This window comes from Oratosquilla oratoria, chromosome 16 (genome assembly GCF_046742065.1).
Source record: "Oratosquilla oratoria isolate Oo_2021 chromosome 16, ASM4674206v1, whole genome shotgun sequence".
NCBI lineage: Eukaryota > Metazoa > Arthropoda > Malacostraca > Stomatopoda > Squillidae > Oratosquilla > Oratosquilla oratoria.
The window spans coordinates 16,347,355-16,367,564 of record NC_134792.1 but is presented as its reverse complement, the minus strand read 5'-3'; the positions used below and the strand labels follow the sequence as shown (position 1 = coordinate 16,367,564).

Genomic DNA, 20,210 nt, shown 5'->3' with positions numbered 1-20,210 from the left:
ATATTATTTCAATATGCAGACACAATCTAGGCACAACATAATTAACACTTTGCTAATCAAACAAGTATTGCATTGCATCGATGGTATTGTAATATGAAGTAGAGACAGCCATTCTCAGAACTATGGGCCCTGGAGATAAGGAAAGTGTGAAGAACTTGAGCTATCAAGGACTGGTGACAGATAAAGAAATGGTAAAAGAAAAAACACAGAATTTCAGAGCTCAGAATGCCAAAACCAGAAGTTGAAATACAATTAAATCAAAACACTAACAAAGGTCAGGTGAGCTAATCATAAGTAAATTGTCATAGTTTAAATGTCACAAATTCATTAGGTACAATTCAAAAAGGTACAAAGTCAGTTATATAAACACATAGAAAATGGAGATAAGTGGGAGGTGAGCCAGCTGTTGTTTGCAGACGACACTGCGCTTGTGGCAGGATCGGAGGAGGTATTGAGGAAGTTGGTGACAGAGTTTGGGAGAGTGTGATAGAAGAAAGCTGAAGATAAATGTGGGTAAAATTAAGGTGATGAGATGTACAAGGGGTGAAAGTGGCAGTAATCTGGAAGTGAGTATTAAGGGAGAGCAACTGGAGGAAGTGGATAGTTTTAGATACTTGGGTGCAAATGTGGCAAGAAAAGGTGGAGTAAAGGTGGAGGTAGAATGTAGATTGAGAGAAGCGAGTAAATGCCTTGGTGGATTAAAAAGTGTAATGAGGAATAGAAATTTGGGAATGGATGCTAAGAGGAGACTATATGAAGGAGTAATTGTGCCAACAGCACTGTATGGAGCAGAAACATGGAACATAAGAGAGGAAGAGAGAAGGAGTTTGAATGTGTTTGAGATGAAGTGTCTGAGAAGTATGATGGGGGTTACTAGGCTAGATAGATTGAGAAATGAGGAGATGAGGAGGTGAGGAGGTGAGGGGGAGAACAGGGGTGGTAAGGGAGTTGGGAGATAGGGTTGATGAAAGAGTATTAGGATGGTTTGGACACATGGAAAGAATGAGTGAAGAAAGACTAGTAAAGGAGGTATGGAGGCAGATGTGGAGGGAGTGAACATGAGGGGATGTCCTAGGATGAGATGGTTGGATGGGGTGAAGGGAGCTTTGGGGAAGAGGGGAATGTCTGTTGAGGAAGGACGGGAGAGGACAGAAGACAGGGGTGAATGGAGAATGGTTGTATATGGAAGATGTTGTGATGCATGAGGTGGAATGGACGGGGGGGATGAGGGGTGAGGTAGTGTGTGTGAGCAAAATTTTGACGCAGCCCAAAGGGATTTCTCCCCCGTCCTCTCCTTTATATGGGGGGGACGGAGAGGGGGGGTCGCCGATTTAATGAAGCGGCCTTGCTGTGGATGTGCTGTGTCTTGCGACACTGCTTCTGACCCAGGGCAGTGGACAAGAAGCAGGGATGACCTGTCATCTAGGAGGTGCTAAGATGGGAGGGAGGGTGGAGGGGTGTGGAGTGTTTTCAAGGATGGAATGGGTGGGAATGATTTTATGCCTTTTTCTTTTTGGCTACCTCCCTAGTAAAGGGAAAAAAGCCTTGGTATATGTATGTATGTATGTACAAAGTCAGTTAGAACATAGAAAGAATTGAAGAAAAAATAGAAACGGTCAACTTACTGAGTCTACTTAAACGAAGGTAGTCAGAGAAGGAAAGTTGATTAAGGACTAAGGAACATGTGGAACTGGTGTTTGTAACTGAAACATACTACAGTGAAAACTTGTGTTTGGAATATATCTATGTAAATCTGACAAGTATTTCCTTATCTCCACACTACCTTCCAAAACAAGTGACATATTTCACTGTTTGCTTTTATCCCACCTTTCAACACATGCTAACCATCTCAGTACTGCCAAGGTTATGATTTTTCCCAACTTCCATCTTTCCAAACTCCTTTCAAATTTTAAACTTCAATTTCATACTACAAATATATAATCATAAGTTACTGATGATACAGCTAAAAATGAATTACTTCTGAACATTTATTTGGCCGTAGACTGATACCCAACTACTATTTATATAGAAATTATATACACACATCATATCAATAGGCCTTTTCCCACTTATAAAGAGGGATACCAAGATAAAGCATACACCCACTGCACACGGATTCAACACCCATTTGTCACACCTCCCATCTTAGTACTTCATGAATGAAAATTAATTTCTGCCCTCATGCCACACAACTCTGGTCAAAGGCAATGCAGTGAGAGACAGTATTTCCATAGCAAGGTCCAACAGCTGGACCCAATTTAACCCCAATACTTCATTACATGGTGCCCCACCCCATTCTTCATCCAACTGAAAAAAAAATAATTGGGAGCAAAGAAGAAACATCTTTTTCAGGCTGTCAGTTCTTCATCCATTTACAACCACTCTCCATTCACTCCTATTTTTTGCACTCTCTTCCTTGCTCAACAGACATTCATCTTGTATGCAATGCCCCCTTTACTATATCATCCACCTCATTTTTTACCTTCCCCTCAAGTTCACTTTATCCAATTCTATTTTCCACACTTTTTTCTAGTCTTTGTTCATTCTTTCCATATGCCCCAACCATATCAACATTGATCTACCCTATCAATAGATTCTCTTTCCACCCTTGCTCTCTGCTTTATCTCCACATTTTTCACTCTATCCATCCTTTTAATACCTACCATAATTCTTAAACATTTAATTATATATATATATATATATATATATATATATATATATATATATATATACACACACACACATACATACATACTGTGCAATTATTTACTCACCATGGTGACTAAATTTCCAAACCACTGGTGTGCAAGTTCATGACCAACAACAAGAGCTATCCACTGCTTCTGACTGGCACTCGTGTTGTGTGGGTCGACAAGAAGGCAGGTCTCACGATATGTTACCAAGCCCCAGTTCTCCATGGCACCTTGTTGAGAAAAAAGTATTTGTTAAACATGTAAAACATCACACAAGCATGTCTTACCCTTTCATATTACCATATTCAACTCATCCTAAAGAAGTCAAAGTACATCTGCACTGCACTTATACAGGAAACCAAACACCCTAAACTGTACTACCCACATTCAGTGACTATACCATAATCAGGGAACACACTCATCACAAATGTGGACCAATAACAAATATTCAGCATAACACACTTTGCCAACAAAAGTAAAATATCACTAACAGACACCATAGTAGATACAGTGACATCTAAACACATAGAAACCTATATACAATATCACAGAGAAAAAACAAAGAGAAATCCCTTTGTGCCACATCAATTTTCATCCATTCACAATCCCTTTCCACTCCCACCTATCTCCTACCCTCTCCTTTCCCTGCTCAACAGTCATTCTCCTTTTACCCAATGCCCCCTTCACCCCATCCATCCATTCCATTCTCAGTCTTCCCCCAAGTTCACACCATCCACTTGTGGTTTCCACTCATTTTGCTAGTCTTTTTTCACTCATTCTATCTATATAACCAAACCGTCACAGCATTCTTTCATCAACCCTATCTGCCAGCTCCCTTCCCCACTCTCCACCTCACTTCCTCATTTTTCACCAAGAAAATACCAAACACAAATGCCATCCCCCTTTTCCAACAAATTGGTGGAAAATATATACATACATACCTCCTTTATAAAAAGGAAGAAGCCCTCGGTATATAGATAGATAAATATACACATACCAAAAGGCCCTTTCCACCTTACAAGTAGGTAACCCAGCCAAGACACCCACCCTTCACCCATCCCACACCCATTTGTTGGCCCTCTTATTTTAGCTGCTTGTAGGTAAAAGATTTATCCCTGTCCTTCACCCACTGCCCAGATCAGAAGCAATGCAGCAAGACACAGCACCTCCACAGCAGGGCCCAACATCAAAAGCTAGTTCAACCTCCACAATAGCTTTTTGTAGCACTCAAATGATTGTGCCTGTGTGATGTAATGGGATGGGCAAGAGTGGTTCAAGAATCATGCACAGAACTATGTACTTATCAATTTCATGTAATGTTCTACAGGGATTATTTTGGTTTCTGCATGCAGATATTTAATTGGGGTTACTTTGGTGCATCCTATTACTCATATTATCCTCAGTGCCTTATTTTATATAGTTTGTCAGATGTCTATGTTTCAAAGGTTGTGTACCATGCTGTGGAAGCATGGTCTAGTGTGGCTGAGCAGGTTAGGGCATCATTACTTGCAGCAAAGGTCATGGGGATGGCGGTTTAAATCCTGTCACCAGCGAAGTTGAACCAAGGGCATGGCTCATTAAATTCCACGCTACAAAGTCCTCTGTAAGGGGCTCCATCCTAGCCTTCCAATAGGGGGGAGTTTGTGACGTTAAATCATATCATCATGTATATATGTATGTACATATGTACCCCTGGTTCAATTTGCCATTTGAACTAATAACCAAAATAATATCTAATGTTTATCATGTTAAATATAGTGCTCAGTTCTGCTATGCAAAAGAACTGTTCATTCAAACACAACTCTAATCAGTCTAGAAATAGTCCTTGAAAATCACACTTGACAACACTTTCACATCATGGTTCCTGGCAATCAGGAAAACAGATACATTACAAACTATACAAAACAAAGCATTGAAAATAATGGAATGCACCAAAGGCACCTCAACAGCACACCATATGAAGGTGATATGTACATAGTTCTATGCAAGGTCTCTCAACCCTACTCACTAATCTCATTACATCACACATGCACAACCACCCGAATAAAAAAAATATACCAGCTGCATAATTCAAACATCTACAAACTACCACTTCTACCACACAGTACACCACACAATCACATTCACACTTGGATCACACAAGCTCTTCAGGACAAACCACCAAACTCCCTACTCCATGTAGCCCCCAGTATCCTCAAGAGAAAAATCTTTCTGAAGAGAAACAAGAATCACTCTATTACACTTGTGTTCTGATCACCATCCAGCATTAACACAGTGCCAGCACAGAACTGGCCTGTCTACTGGAACAATCTAACCCCCAGATGCAGCTTTCACACACAGGACACCAAACACCTCATTTCCCACTGTCCCATACCTACACAACACAATACTTTTTCCCAGAGCAACCTGTGGACATGTCTGGTGATTGTTGCAAGTTACCTGTGAGCCGTGGGCCTCCTGCAATAGACCTGGGGCAATGGATTGATTGATTTTACATTCTATTTTGCCATCTCAACAGACTTTCCACATGCATCCAAAGCACCCTTTCACCACATCCCTGTCTTAGATGCTTGCTGGACAAGCAGGTTTGGATCACTACTTGTGACAGACGTCAAGGTGATGGTGATTTGAACCCTACCACTGGCAAGTTGAACTTAGGGCATGGCTCATTAATTTCACACAACAAAGCCCTCTGTAAGGGGCACTGTCGTAGACTCTTGATTGGGGGGGAGTTTCATAATGTTAAACTGAATCATCAAAACTATTCTTGGTCTTCCTCATTCTTTATATACGCTCACACTGCCTCAATACTCTGTTCTACCCAATCAAACAATATCTTCATACCCATTCTCTATTTCACCTCCACATTTCACACTCACATTATAATATTTCTTTAACACTTCATCTCAAAAAATTCCCTCTTTGTCCCCACCTCCTTTGTATTCCAAGTCTCTACTCCATACAACAATGTGGGTACAATCACTCCTTCACACAACTTCTTTGTATATCCATACCAATTACCTAGTTCTCATAAAACTTTTCTTTCAATCCAGGCATTTACTCACTTCCTTTAACCTATAATTCCCCTCCATATCTACTTCTCCATTCCACTCAAGATAATTAACTCCACTTTCTCAAGTCTCTCACCCATCACACTATTCAACCTGCCTAAATCATATTTCCTGGTACATTTCATCACTTTTATTCTTGTCCACATTCACTAATAACTCTGCTCTAAAGTACCAATCAAGTATTCAAAAAAAGTATTTTCATGTACAAAGTCCACCACTTGAAACACAAAAATACATGACAAGTTTCTAAACCCTATATTTGTAGATACCGATATTAGCTTCCAGTTACAATGTATTTCACAAATTTCTAGCAATATCACTACAATATAACTCAAGTTACTATATTTTTTTGGTAAATTCTTAATTTTTGTTACAAATTTAGATTAGGAAACATGGGAGTTTAGATTTTTAAGTATCACATAATGCAAGATTCAAATTTTTTATGGCATTAGGATATTCTAACCACATTTTTTTTTAACCAAAAAATCACTTCCGAACACTTTATACTAACCACAGTTTACTTTGATCTAACCTTGGAAATTGAAACTATAGTAATCCAAGTGAATTTGATCCCAACTTAATATATTTGAATTAAATTACATCCCATAAATCAATTCCTCATTTTTAATAACGAGTCGTTCATTTAAAGTGGAGACCATCTGGGCAAGGAAAAGTACAGTTATTCACTTCATTCTCCAGCTACATGTTATCCATGGGTCAATTTTTATAATACCTACCCAATGAGAAGTCAGGAATAGCAATAAGGTCAATCTTGGGTAGAGGATAAGCAACTCTAAAATAATCTCTGTAGAATGGGAGAACCTTAGAGGCTACATGTAAAGCAAACTTTCCGTGTTCGCCCTTTCCCACTCGAGTGTACACACGGACCTGGGAAGGAGAGAGGAAGGGCCTTCGATAGAGGAGGATGTGGCTGAGAGCAATATGGCAGAAGGGTTCTGGTGGTGGTGTTGTCATTTGAAAGAAATTGTAGTTTACCATTCAAATCAGTTAGCAAGACAAAGAAACATCGCTTACACAAACACCCACACCCACACAAACACACACACATACACGAAACAAAACATACACACACTAAAGAAAAAGTAATACTCCATCTAATTAAACAAAAAAGTAATTACACAGCCTGAAGAAAGCCAGGAATGGAAGAAGGAAAAAGATAATAAAAACTACAAGTACATAAATACGATGGTAGGAAAAAAAAAAATCACTCTACCACTAGGAAAAATTAGCACAATTTCACAAGAATATTCACTCGCAAATGCTTCTACAATGTATAAATGATACAGAAACAACACACCACCAAGACCCACAGCCCATCAACCATGTTCCAAGAAATGTTGTACACACCAACAGAAAAGTCTGCAATGGCGATGAGGTCTATCTTGGGAAGGGGATATGCAATCTGGAAGTAATCTTTGTAGTAGGGCAGCACTTTGGTCGCCACCTCGAGAGCAAAGCTTCCCTGGTCACTCTTGCCCACAGGAGTGTACACTCGCACCTTCCACAGGAACAAAAGGGATATAATTATATCATATGACAATTCATCTAAAAAAGAAAAAGAATTAAAAAGAAAAAGAATTAGTACTACATTCAGTAAATACTATAAATAAGCACATTATAGAAAATACTTTGGAATAACTAAAGAAACAGTGGGGTGAATTATTTGAACAAGTACTATACTATTTCCATTATCTCGTGACCCGCAAGGTGTTGTCTGCCGTGTTGTCACGTACTGAATCAAAACATTCAGCATATACCGGAAGCTGTCCACTACCCTGAGTATGTTAACATGGAATATTCTAAATGCATATTGATTTTTTCATTAAATGGTAGCTGATAAGAGTAATTGTTAAGTATGTAAAGAAAATAAGAGATATGTTAAACAATGTGGCATCTCAGGTCAAGCAATATTGCCCCGGCTCCCAACCTAGGAATTTCCGTGGGGTTGGGAGCCTTGTAGGAATTACATAGAGAAGCTGAGTGCAGGTCTTTGGGCCGCTTGCAGTCTCTTTAATTATACCGGTCATACATGTAAATATTAAGAAAACAGTGTCTCCTCCATTTTCTTTGGAAATGGTTTAGACATGGCAACACTGCTGGTTTTGCTGGCCACATCCTATGGGTCACCAGATAATGGAAGAAGTATAGTGATAACACCATGACACTTTAGTTGATTAGCTGAGTTATGACTCTTAACCAGCTGAAGGATAACATCCATCAACTTGGGTATGTTTTATTAAAAAACAATGAATGGCAGGACGAGACCATTTTCCTCATCACTAATGAAAACAACAAAAATAAACAGTAATATAGGTTTATAAGCACTCACCTGACTAACCCTTCATTTTCCTTCTCTACACTCCTTCCCCCATTAATTATCTAACTAATTATCATCTACTCCTCACCCTCTTCCTTCTCCTCTTTGAGGGGTAGGGGATACTTGTGTATGAATGATATTTTGACACAGCTCAACAGGATTTCTCCCCATCTTCTCTTGTTCTGCATGAGGGGATGGAGAGGGGTGGGTGGGTCGCTGATTAACCTCTTCAATACGAGTCAAATGCTCACATACAGTATCGGATGTCTGATGTACATATTCTCTTTTATTCTGACTAATAATAATACATACATACATATACCAAGGCTTTTTCCCCCTTCCAAGGGAGGTAGCCAAAAAGGGAAAGGCACAAAAACACTCCCACCCATTTCATCCCCAAATACACTCCACACCCCTCCCACCCTTCCTCTCATCCGAGCACCTCCTGGATGACGGGTCATCCCTGCACCCTGCCCACCGCCCTGGGTCAGAAGCAGTGTCGCAAGACACAGTACATCCACAGCGAGGCCGCTTCATTTAATCGGCGACCCCCCCTCTCCGTCCCCCTTTGCATATAAGGCGAGGACGGGGAGAAATCCCTTCGGGCTGCGTCAAAATTTACTCACACATACTACCCCACCCCCCCACTTCCCCGCCCATTCCTCCTCATGCAGTCACAACATCATCCATATACAACCATTCTCCACTCACCTCTGTCTTCCGTCCTCTCCCTTCCTTCCTCAACAGACATTCCCCTCTTCCCCAAAGCCCCCTTCACCCCATCCATCCACCTCATCCTAGGACGTCCCCTCATGTTCACTCCCTCCACATCTGCCTTCCATACCTCTTTTACTAGTCTTTCTTCACTCATTCTTTCCATGTGTCTAAACCATCCTAATATTCTTTCATCAACCCTATCTCCCAAATCCTTTTTTACCCCTGTTCTCCTCCTCACCTCCTCATTTCTCACTCTATCTAGCCTAGTAACCCCCACCATACTTCTCAGACACCTCATCTCAAACACATTCAAACTCCTTCTCTCTTCTTCTCTTATGTTCCACGTTTCTGCCCCATACAGTGCTGTTGGAAACAATCACTCCTTCATACAGTCTCCTCTTCGCATCCATTCCCAAATGTCTATTCCTCATTACACTCTTTAAACCACCAAGGCATTTACTCGCTTCTCTCAATCTACATTCTACCTCCACCTTCACTCCACCTTTTCCTGCTACACTTGCACCCAAGTATCTAAAACTATCCACTTCCTCCAGTTGCTCTCCCTTAATGTTCACTTCCAGTCTACTGCCACTTTCACCCCTTGTACATCTCATCACCTTACTTTTACCCACATTTATCTTTAGCTTTCTTCTATCACATACTCTCCCAAACTCTGCCACCAGCTTCCTCAATCCCTCCTCTGACCCTGCCACAAGCGCAGTGTCATCCGCAAACAAAAGCTGGCTCACCTCCCACTTTTCTCCATTTTCTTTAACCATCTCCAATCCCTGACTCACTACCCTAGCATTCACCTCTCGCACCACCCCATCCATGTATAAGTTGAACAGCCAGGGCGACATAACGCATCCTTGACAAAGTCCCACCTTTACTTCAAACCACTCACTCTCTCCATTTCTAATCCTAACACATGCTCTACTACTCTCATAAAAACTCTTGACAGCTCCCCAAAGCTTTCCTCCTATCCCATAAATCTGCATAACCTCCCACAGTGCCTTTCTGTCTACCCTATCATAAGCCTTTTCCAGATCCATGAAAGCCCAAAAAACATCCTTCCCCTTTCCTATAGCTTTCTCACATATCTGTCTTACCACAAAGATCTGATCTACACAACCTCTACCCGTCCTAAATCCACACTGTTCCTCACCAATTACTCCCTCTGTTCCTCTCCTAATCCTCTCAATTAAGATCCTCCCATAAGCCTTCCCTACTACACTCAACAGGCTAATCCCTCTGAAATTACTACATTCACACTTGTCCCCTTTTCCCTTGTAAAGAGGAACTATACAGGCACTACTCCAGTCCTCCGGTACTCTACCCTCTCTCCAGCAAACATTAAATAACCTCACCAACCAGTCCACCATCACTGCACCTCCCTTTTTCAGACATTCTGCATGACATCCATCCAGACCAGGTGCCTTACCTGCTTTCATCATCTTTACAGCTGCCTTCACCTCATCCTTCCTTATTTCTCCTCCATTCTCCTCACTCATCACTCTCATTTTCTTCGCATTTCCCACTACAGCTATCTTTCCTTCCCTATCCTCCTTCACATTCAGCAACTCCCTAAAATATTCTGCCCATCTTCCCCTCACTGCCATCTCTTCCATTATCAACTCTCCATCTGTACCTTTTACCTTTTCTTCCCTACTTGATTCGCCTCCTCTTCCTCTCTTAATTTCTTTCCAAAACATCTTTTTATTACTTTCAAAATTTTCTGTCATACTCCTACCCCATTTCACATCTGCTCTCCTCTTTGCCTCCTTTACCTTTTGCTTTACTTCTCTTTTCTTTTCTTTGTACGTCTCATATGACTCCCCTGTCCTCTTTTGTAACCAATCTGTGAATGCTCGCTTCTTCTCTTCTACAGCCTTCTTTGTTTCCTCATCCCACCATTCACTATCCTTTCTTCTATTTCCCCCTGTCCTTCTTGTTCCACACACCATCCTTGCACACTTTAAGACTCCCTCCTTGAACCATCCCCATTCCTCCTCCACACCCATCTCTGCTCTATCCTTTACTCCCTCCCACTCCTCCTTCAGCTTCTTTTCGTACTCCTTCTCCTTTTCCTTTTCATTCAAGGAGTTCACTCTAAGAACCTCCCTACCTTTTGTCCCTTTCCTCCTTCTCCATCTATCCTCCACTCTCAGCTTACCTTCCACCAAAAAATGATCTGATATTCCCCCACCCTCTCCCCTTAGCACATGTACGTCCTTAACTCTTCCTATCATAATCCTATTTACCACTACATAATCCATTAGCGCTCTATCTACCACCCTTCCCTCCACCACCCTCTCCCATGTGTACTTATGCTTGACTTTCTTCCGAAACACTGTATTTGCTATCATCAACTCTCTTTCTAGACACATTTCCACCATCAACTCTCCACTACGATTCTTTCCTGGAACTCCACACTTCCCAACCACTCCATCGATTGGACCATTTCCCACCCTAGCATTAAGGTCTCCCAGTACTATTAATAATAATAAACACAGAAAAAAACGTGATCAAGCCAGTTCACAGAATTCCAGGGTCACTCAGCTACAACTACAAAATATAATCAGGACTCTAACACCAACACCCTTGTATACCCACTCATGCCTCGTGATGCCTACATAGGCATCATCGTATGGAAGAGGTTAAATGAAGTGGCCTTGCTGTGGAAGTTGTGTCTTGTTACATTGCTTCTGACCCAAGACAGTAGGCAGGATACAGGGATGATCTGTCATCTATGAGGAGCTAAGATGAGAGGGAGGGAGGGGACATGGTGGGGACTGAAATGGGTGGCAGTAGATACATGCCTATGATTTGGCTACCTTTCTTATAAGGGGGAAAAGCCCTTGATATATAAGTCTACCTATCTATAGATAGATAGACTTACCCCTACTTTGTATCAACATCTTTTCTTCATCTATATCTATTAACTTTCTCTTTATAGACTCACTGATAGTCTAACACCTTGGTCTTCCTCTTCCTCTCCTTTGTATCAATCATGAACTATGCATGTTTCTTACTAGCTCTCTTCACTCTCTCCACCATTCTTGAATACTCTAATTCTTACTAACCCTTGTTCATTCTATACACATCTAAATTATCTTAAACGCTCTACTCTTTTCAAAGATCACACTCCCTTTTCACAATTTTTTTACATACTTGTTCATATTTTTTATTTTTATTCTTACAGATGCAATCAAAAAGTAAGCTATTCCCACCAGCATCTGTTCCAGGACCAACAATGTGTATTTGTATATTGTGGTTTCATAAAACAAATCTGAAAGGAATCTCCCCACCACCTGTTTCTTAAAAGTTCATTAGGACACTCATCTCTACCTGGAGGTGGAGCTCTAAGGGGATGGCAAAGTCTCTGGACTAGGTTCATAAAAATAATAATAATAATAATAATGGCTGTTGTTGCCTCGAATTTCAGACTGGAATACTGCAGTCCCCCATTGGGTGACCATTGTCCTATACTAATACAACCAATGGTCCATGTTTCTTTCTAGTTTCTAAGTCACCAACTTATAGTTGCAGCAGGAGGTATGCCACTGCCAGTCTTCTACTCTCCTTAAGTGAAAAGGTGAAAGAAATATGGCTGAAGTTGGAGATTTTAGGCCTGATCCTGAGAGAGTACATCAGCCCCTTGAGGTTCTATCTATATACCAAGGGTTTTCCCCCTTATAAGGGAGGTAGCTACTTTGAGGCTTTACCACCAAATAAAGGTCTTGGTGTTATATGTATTTAATTTTAGTACACAGGAAAGGACATTTATACTACCAATTTATATTACCCTCCCACTGTATGGGGCAGAAACATGGAACATAAGAGAGGAAGAGAGATGGAGTTTGAATGTGTTTGAGATGAGGTGTCCGAGAAGTATGATGGGGGTTACTAGGCTAGATAGAGTGAGAAATGAGGAGGTGAGGAAGAGAACAGGGGGGGAAAAGGAGCTGGGAGATAGGGTTGATGAAAGAATATTAGGATGGTTTGGACACATGGAAAGAATGAGTGAAGAAAGACTAGTAAAAGAGGTGTGGAAGGCAGATGTGGAGGGAGTGAACATGAAGGGACGTCCTAGGATGAGGTGGATGGATGGGGTGAAGGGGGCTTTGGGGAAGAGGGGAATGTCTGTTGAGGAAGGACAGGAGAGGACAAAAGACAGGGGTGAATGGAGAATGGTTGTATATGGATGATGTTATGGTTGCATGAGGTGGAATGGGCAGGGGGATGGGGGGTGAGGAAGTATGTGTGAGCAAAATTTGACGCAGCCCAAAGGGATTTCTCCCTGTCCTCTCATTTTATGCAATGGGGGGACGGAGAGGGGGGTTGCCGATTTAATGAAGCAGCCTTGCTGTGGATGTGCTGTGTCTTGCGACACTGCTTCTGATCCAGGGCAGTGGACAAGGTGCAGGGATGACCCGTCATTAAGGAGGTGCTAAGATAAGAGGGAGGGTGGAGGGATGTGGTGTGTTTTCAGGGATGGAATGGGTGGGAATGATTTTATGCCTTTTTCTTTTTGGCTACCCCCCTTGTAAGGGGGTAGGAGCCTTGGTATATGTATGTATGTATGTATTCCTAATCAAGAGATCTCTTCTATCAATGTAGTCTATCCCCTTTAGTGACCTTAGCACTGCCATCAAGTCACTTATTTTTCTTTGATCTTTCAATGTTAGTAGTTCCAATGCTTTCAGTCTCCTCATATGATTCATCTACCAGACTGGGAACCACTTTGGTTGCTGTCCTTTGTAGCTTCTCAATCCGCAACTAAATCCTTAGCCAACGAGTTTTTTTTCCAATCCTTTTGTTTACCAAAATGCTCTTCCTTTTATATACATAGTTCAATTGAAAAAAAAACTGCTGCACCTCTCATGAAATGCCACAACTAAGTGGCACAACACACTCACCCATGATCACTTCACACATTAACTAATTTGCCCTTTTGTTTCCATAATCCTTATCCTATCACCTCTCCCCAACCCAGCCTAAGCTTAAAATTTCTTGTGGTCCCCTCACCTTAACTTCACCCAACTGTCTACAACCTAAAATTTCTTTCTTCTGTTTTCAGTCTTATAAGCACATTTTCTCTCAGCTAGCTTCAAACATACTCGCATATGCCTCCCTCCAATTTTTTCACTCCCTACCTATTATACTACCAGTTTTCTGTTTCCCTCACTACCAGACCTCTCTCCCACTCCCAACCCTTTCCTTTTCCCCCAATTCCTTTTCATCCATCCCCCCCCCCCAATAAACCAAATGTCATACTGGACTCCACTTCCTCTTCCCCACAACAAGTTCTCCAAATTATACTCCCTCTGCACTCCAACTCTTAATGCCCTCATTTCCTAATATACCTTCATCATTAATCTACAACAGTTGTTGATCTGGTAGCAGGCAAACATGAATTATCTCTCCTGGAAGGGATCATATAAATAGCATCATGGAAGAAAATACAAGTGCAATATCAGGATTACGACCATAAAATTGTTCAAGATGTCTGGAAATGTTGGTGATGAGATTGAAAACTGAAACATGTGATGGCAAGTAGATGAGAAAAATTATTCAAATCTTATCCATCCAAAATTGTAATATCCAGCATGTGATCTCCACACAAAAGGAAAGATACAAGAAAAACAGAAAACAAGGATGCAAATAAAGAGATCCATTGCCTAGCCAGCAAGGAAAGCTCAGACAACCTGGAATTCCCCACAATGGAAGAATGAAGAGAAAGAGGCTATATGATCGATGTCTTTATCAAATGTGTGAATAAGAATGACAAAGATTTATTAGAGCGAGATAAAAGATTATCAAGATGACATGCCAAGAATTAAAGAGAATGTTTGACATGCAAGATTTTTTTTTTTGCAAAAAGTTAAGTTTTTTTTTTTTTATGGATCTGGAGAAGGTTGATGACGACAGTCAACAGAAAGACATTGTGAGAGACATTACAGGTGTTTGGGAAAAGTTGTTAAGCCCAGTAACAGTTCTTACACGAGTAGTAAAGCTTATGTTAGAGTTTGAAATGGTGAAAGTTAGGGATCTGAAATGAAGGTGGGGTTGCACCAGGGTTGTGTCATGTTACCATGTGGCTGTTCAATGTACACATGGGATGGTATGGGAGGAGGTAATGAGAAAATTGGGAAAATAAGAAAACTGAGAAAATGAGAGAGAGACAGAAACAGAGACAGAGAGAGAGAGAGAGAGAGAGAGAGAGAGAGAGAGAGAGAGAGAGAGAGAGAGAGAGAGAGAGAGAGAGAGAGAGAGAGAGAGAGAGAGAGGGGGGGAGGGGGGAAAGAGGGGGGAAGGGGGGAGGGGGGAAGGGGGGAGAGAGAGGGGGGAAGGGGGGAGGGGGAAGAGAGAGGGGGGAAGGGGGAGGGGGGAGAGAGAGGGGAAGGGGGAGGGGGAGAGAGAGAGGGGAAGGGGAGAGAGGGAGAGAGAGGGGAAGGGGGGAGAGAGAGAGAGAGAGAGGAGAGAGAGAGGAGAGAGAGAGAGAGAGAGAGAGAGAGAGAGAGAGAGAGAGAGAGAGAGAGAGAGAGAGAGAGAGAGAGAGAGAGAGAGAGAGAGAGAGAGAGAGAGAGAGAGAGAGAGAGAGAGAGAGATAGAGAGAGAGAGAGAGAGAGAGAGAGAGAGAGAGAGAGAGAGAGAGAGAGAGAGAGAGAGAGAGAGAGAGAGAGAGAGAGAGAGAGAGAGAGAGAGAGGGGGGGGGGGAGAGGGAGAGAAAAGAGAAAAAAGAGAAAAAAGAGAAAGAAAAAGAAAGAAAAAGAGAAAGAAAAGAGAAAGAAAAGAGAGAAAGAAAAGAGAGAAAAAGGAGAAGAGAGAAAGAAAAGAGAGAAAAAGGAGAAAAAAGAAAGGAAAAGAGAGAAAGACTGAGAGGAAGAGAAAACAATGAAAGAATGAGGGAGAGAAAGAAAAGAAAGAATATAAGAGACAGAATGCAAGAGAGAAAGAATGTAAATGAAAGAATGAAAGAAAGAATGAAAGAAAGAGACACAGGGAGAAAAAAAAAAACCTGCTATCATGACAACTTTTTTTTTTTTCTCTCTTGGAGCAACATGCACTAATAACTACTAAAGCTCACCTTCACCCCATCACTGGATGTATCCTCCACATAGTCGTACTCGCCCACTACCACCGCTACTAAATATGTTGACATTAATGGGGATTTGGCAAACTTGACCACCTGCAAAGTCTCGTCGCCCTCATAGGGTTTACTGGATACTTCAGGCTGCAAACAAAGACAAAATCCATCTTCTTAAATTCCAACTTCCAAAGACTTGGAAAACCAAGTTATTCACAGTATCAACAACCTTTTTCTTTTTAACAATCACAAAAAGAGTATAATTTGTAAACAATCATGCATATAGTACGATAACACAAAACACGTTTGACCACACTTATAACAATCATACATGAAGAATACTAATACAAAACACATTTCATCTCAAATTCTATGAAAGAAATCTGTGAATATGACAGCCTACCATATTTGAAAGAGCCACTCTGTCTTTTGGTACAATAAGTGTGATGTTAAAGGTGGCTTTATGGGCTGGTTCATCCCAGCATGGAAAGCATCGACGAGCATCCGTTGCCTCAAACTGCGTAACTGCTGTGTAACGTTCCTCACCAGAAACCCTGTATGTGACAAAGGTTTGTACTACACAAACAGTTCCCTTGTTCCTGCAAATCCCTTAACCCCTTCAGTATGGTGAAACATCTTACCGATATTCTGGTTGAATCATACACGGCAAGGATAGATTTTACATAGCTTCTTCTAGTTACTGCCATGCAATCTTGTTCAGCTGACAACCCAATGCCACTGAAGGAACACAACCTATCTCTGTTAACCCAATGACACTGGGGACTGTTCTTCCATATTCTTTTCTAGCTACCACTAACCAATTTTATTAAGCTGGGGACATCCCACACCATTCAAAGATTATGCCTTACCTCTAATAACCCACAGATGTCAAGGATTGTCCTCACATTTTTTTCTGGTTGTTGCTAGATGATTTTACTCAGCTAAGATAAACCTCCCAACATTTAAAAGGTTAATACAAGATAATCATATTTAGTTGATGAGTTAAACAAAATAGTATGGAGGCCTCTCATCAGAAACCATCAATAACTCTTCATTTCTGACAACCATGAATCAAAGAATTGTCAAACAGTACTACTGAATAGCCATTTACTTCTACTGAATGGAAACCCAAAAATTCTGGGCCTCACTTTTGATACATTTTCAGCCCATATTTCAAGTACTTGAGAGTATGAATCATCAAGACAAAAATGCTAAGATCAGTAGCAATCATGGGTTTTGGTCAATAAAAGGAAATTCTCACACACATATGCCTTCATATGCATTCAAGATAATAACAGGATGCTACAAATCCAACCCAATTAACATCTGCACACAAGAGCCCAGAGTCCTTCCTATAGAAATGAGGGTGAGGACATGGTTCTCAGCAGCAGAACTAAGTCCTATCCACCCATCTTGTTATGAAACATGGGCACAGCTAACTAGAACTGCATAAACAACAGGGGAACCACATTGGCAGTATACTACTCGAGCAACTACAACTACCAGCCACCTACACCACAAAGCACACATCACATCAATGTAAAAAAAACGATGAACATGCTCACACCATGCCCAGGAGATGCAGCCCTAAAGGATCAGGCCCAGAAACTCACTCAATTCTCTCTTTTATCCCTGACCAATCCATCTTCTCTTTTATTTCTGTTTTTTCAGATAGGGAGGTCAGTACTCTGGTACCAGCCCTCCTACTCCTACTAGCCAGACACAGAAACCCACCCAGGCACATATGCTTGACCTACATGCACAAAACCAATGAACTTCTCACAAACATCCATAAATATACAAATTCCACTATCACAGGAAACTAATCCAACACCATGATTCATATTACCCACATTCACAGAATACACAACAGTTAGGGAAGATAACACACAACACCATTGTGAACTCCTAACATTAATACACAACAGCATATCTTCCAAAAAAAACTAAGCAGACAACATAACTGAAACAATCGTGATTTCAACATACAATACACCAAGAGCTTTTCCCCACTTACAAGATCTGGAATTGGACCCAAAAGTGGAAAGTAAAATTCAATATAAAGAAATGTAGTATAATGGAGTTTGATAAGAGTAAAAACAGAACATCAAAAGATTACAAAATTGATGAAGAAAAGGTGGAAAAAGTAAACTCAGAGAAAGATCTTGGAGTGATGATTGGCAAGGACATGACACCAGATAAGCATATTCACAAAATATTCAGAGAAATCTACAATTTATTGAGATCAAAGTGGCATTTGCCTATTTGGACTAAAATATGATAAAGAAAATCCTAATACACTAATAAGACCAAAACTTGAGTACGCAGCAGCATTCTGGACACCCAGTACCAAAATGAACTTTAAAAAACTATAAAGGTTACAAAGAGCAACAACCAAACTAGCACCAACTCTTTCCAAACTAACATATGAGCAAAGACTGTCCAAATTAGAACTACCAACTTTGGAACAGAGAAGAGAAAGAGGTGACCTGCTGACTATCTATAGAATAATGAAAGGAATGGAAGTTCTAGATAATAGGGATGACTTGTTAATATGGGACAATGGTAAAACGAGAGGAAACTAAAAAAAGATAGTTATAGAAGAAATTTAAAAAGGAACAGCTTCCCACACAGAGTGATAGATACATGGAATAAATTAGATAACAAAGCAGTGTGTGCAAACACTATACAAGATTTTAAGAAAAAACTTGATGCTGAGAGATACAAAGACAAGTCACCACGAGCATAGCTCCCTTCCCATACAATACAACTAGGTAAATACAACTAGGAAAGGGAGGTAGTCAAAGTCAAAAAGCATAATTCCACCCTGATTCACCACCCCTCCCTCCCTCTCATCTCTTCAAGGTTGCTTCATCTAATCAGCATCTCCCCCCACCATCCCCTCGTGCAGTAACAATGAAGGCGGGGAGAAATCCCTTCAGGCTGCATCAAAATATCATTCACATATAACCACTAGCTAATCTCCCCCCCATCTCCCATCCACTCCCATGTATCACAGTATAAATACAGAAAACAACTTGCATCACAATTTACCTCTCAACTCGCAAACAAGTAACATACTGGCAGATGACAAATATACATACATACATATACAAAGGCTTTTTCCCCCTTACAAGGGAGGTAGCCAAAAAGGAAAAGGCATAAAATCATTCCCACCCATTCCATCCCTGAATACACTCCACACCCCTCCACCCTCCCTCCCATCTTGGCACCTCCTGGATGATGGGTCATCCCTGCACCTTGTCCACTGCCCTGGGTCAGAAGCAGTCCCGCAAGACACAGCACATCCACAGCAAGGCTGCTTCATTAAATCGGCTACCCCCCTCTGTCCCCCCATGCATAAAGGAGAAGACAGGGAGAAATCCCTTTGGGCTGCATCAAAATTTGCTCACACATACTACCTCACCCCCCATCCCCCCTCGGCCCATTCCACCTCATGCATCACAACATCATCCATATACAACCCTTCTCCATTCACCCGTCTTCTGTCCTCTCCCGTCCTTCCTCAACAGACATTCCCCTCTTCCCTAAAGCCCCCTTCACCCCATCCATCCACCTCATCCTAAGACGTCCCTTCATGTTCACTCCCTCCACATCTTCCTTCCATACCTCTTTTACTAGTCTTTATTCACTCATTCTTTCCATGTGTCCAAACCATCCTAATACTCTTTCATCAACCCTATCTCCCAACCCCCTTTCCACCCCTGTTCTCCTCCTCACCTCCTCATTTCTCACTCTATCCAGCCTAGTAACCCCCATCATACAGGGTGGGGCGCGGAAACTTCCCAATTTGGGGATTGAATTATAAAGTGTTTACACTTCACAATTCTTTATTCTACTTTTATGTCTGTCACACAACATGGGAGATTTACTTTTACACAGTTCTAAAAACAATATCTTTTAAATGTCCACCTCCATTGTCAATACACTGATTCAGACGATTTCGGAAGCTTTGGTCTACTCTCTCTAGCATGGTGAGCGGTATATTGGCTATTTCAATGCGGATGGCATTTTGTAGGTCTTCCAGGGTCTATGGACGGTCGTTATAAACCATGGATTTGAGATAACCCCACAGGAAATAATCATAGGGGCCTAAATCAGGCGAGTGCGCCGATTTCCCTGAGAGGCAATTTAAACTGGCCAGCGTGCTCGCCTGATTTAGCCCCCTGTGATTATTTCCTGTGGGATTATCTCAAATCCCTGGTTTATAACGACCGTCCATAGACCCTGGAAGACCTACAGAATGCCATCCGCACTCAAATAGCCAATATACTGCTCAC

General features: G+C 41.3%; 1 protein-coding gene across 4 annotated transcripts in view; it reads right to left on the bottom strand.

Moving 5' to 3' along the window:
* The window catches only part of Psa (puromycin-sensitive aminopeptidase), an 82,310-nt gene that overhangs the window by 36,707 nt on the left and 25,393 nt on the right, over positions 1 to 20,210 (bottom strand). For 2 of the 4 annotated variants that reach the window (XM_076199413.1, XM_076199410.1), the window contains exons 4-7: positions 16,313 to 16,463; positions 15,910 to 16,056; positions 7,133 to 7,283; positions 2,775 to 2,923 (exon numbers count right to left, since the gene is read on the bottom strand). In XM_076199413.1, coding sequence (XP_076055528.1) covers positions 2,775 to 2,923; positions 7,133 to 7,283; positions 15,910 to 16,056; positions 16,313 to 16,463 — 598 coding nt within the window. Of the gene's footprint in view, positions 1 to 2,774; positions 2,924 to 6,501; positions 6,653 to 7,132; positions 7,284 to 15,909; positions 16,057 to 16,312; positions 16,464 to 20,210 lie in introns of all 4 variants that reach the window. The other 2 variants (XM_076199411.1, XM_076199412.1) reach the window with 2 other exon arrangements.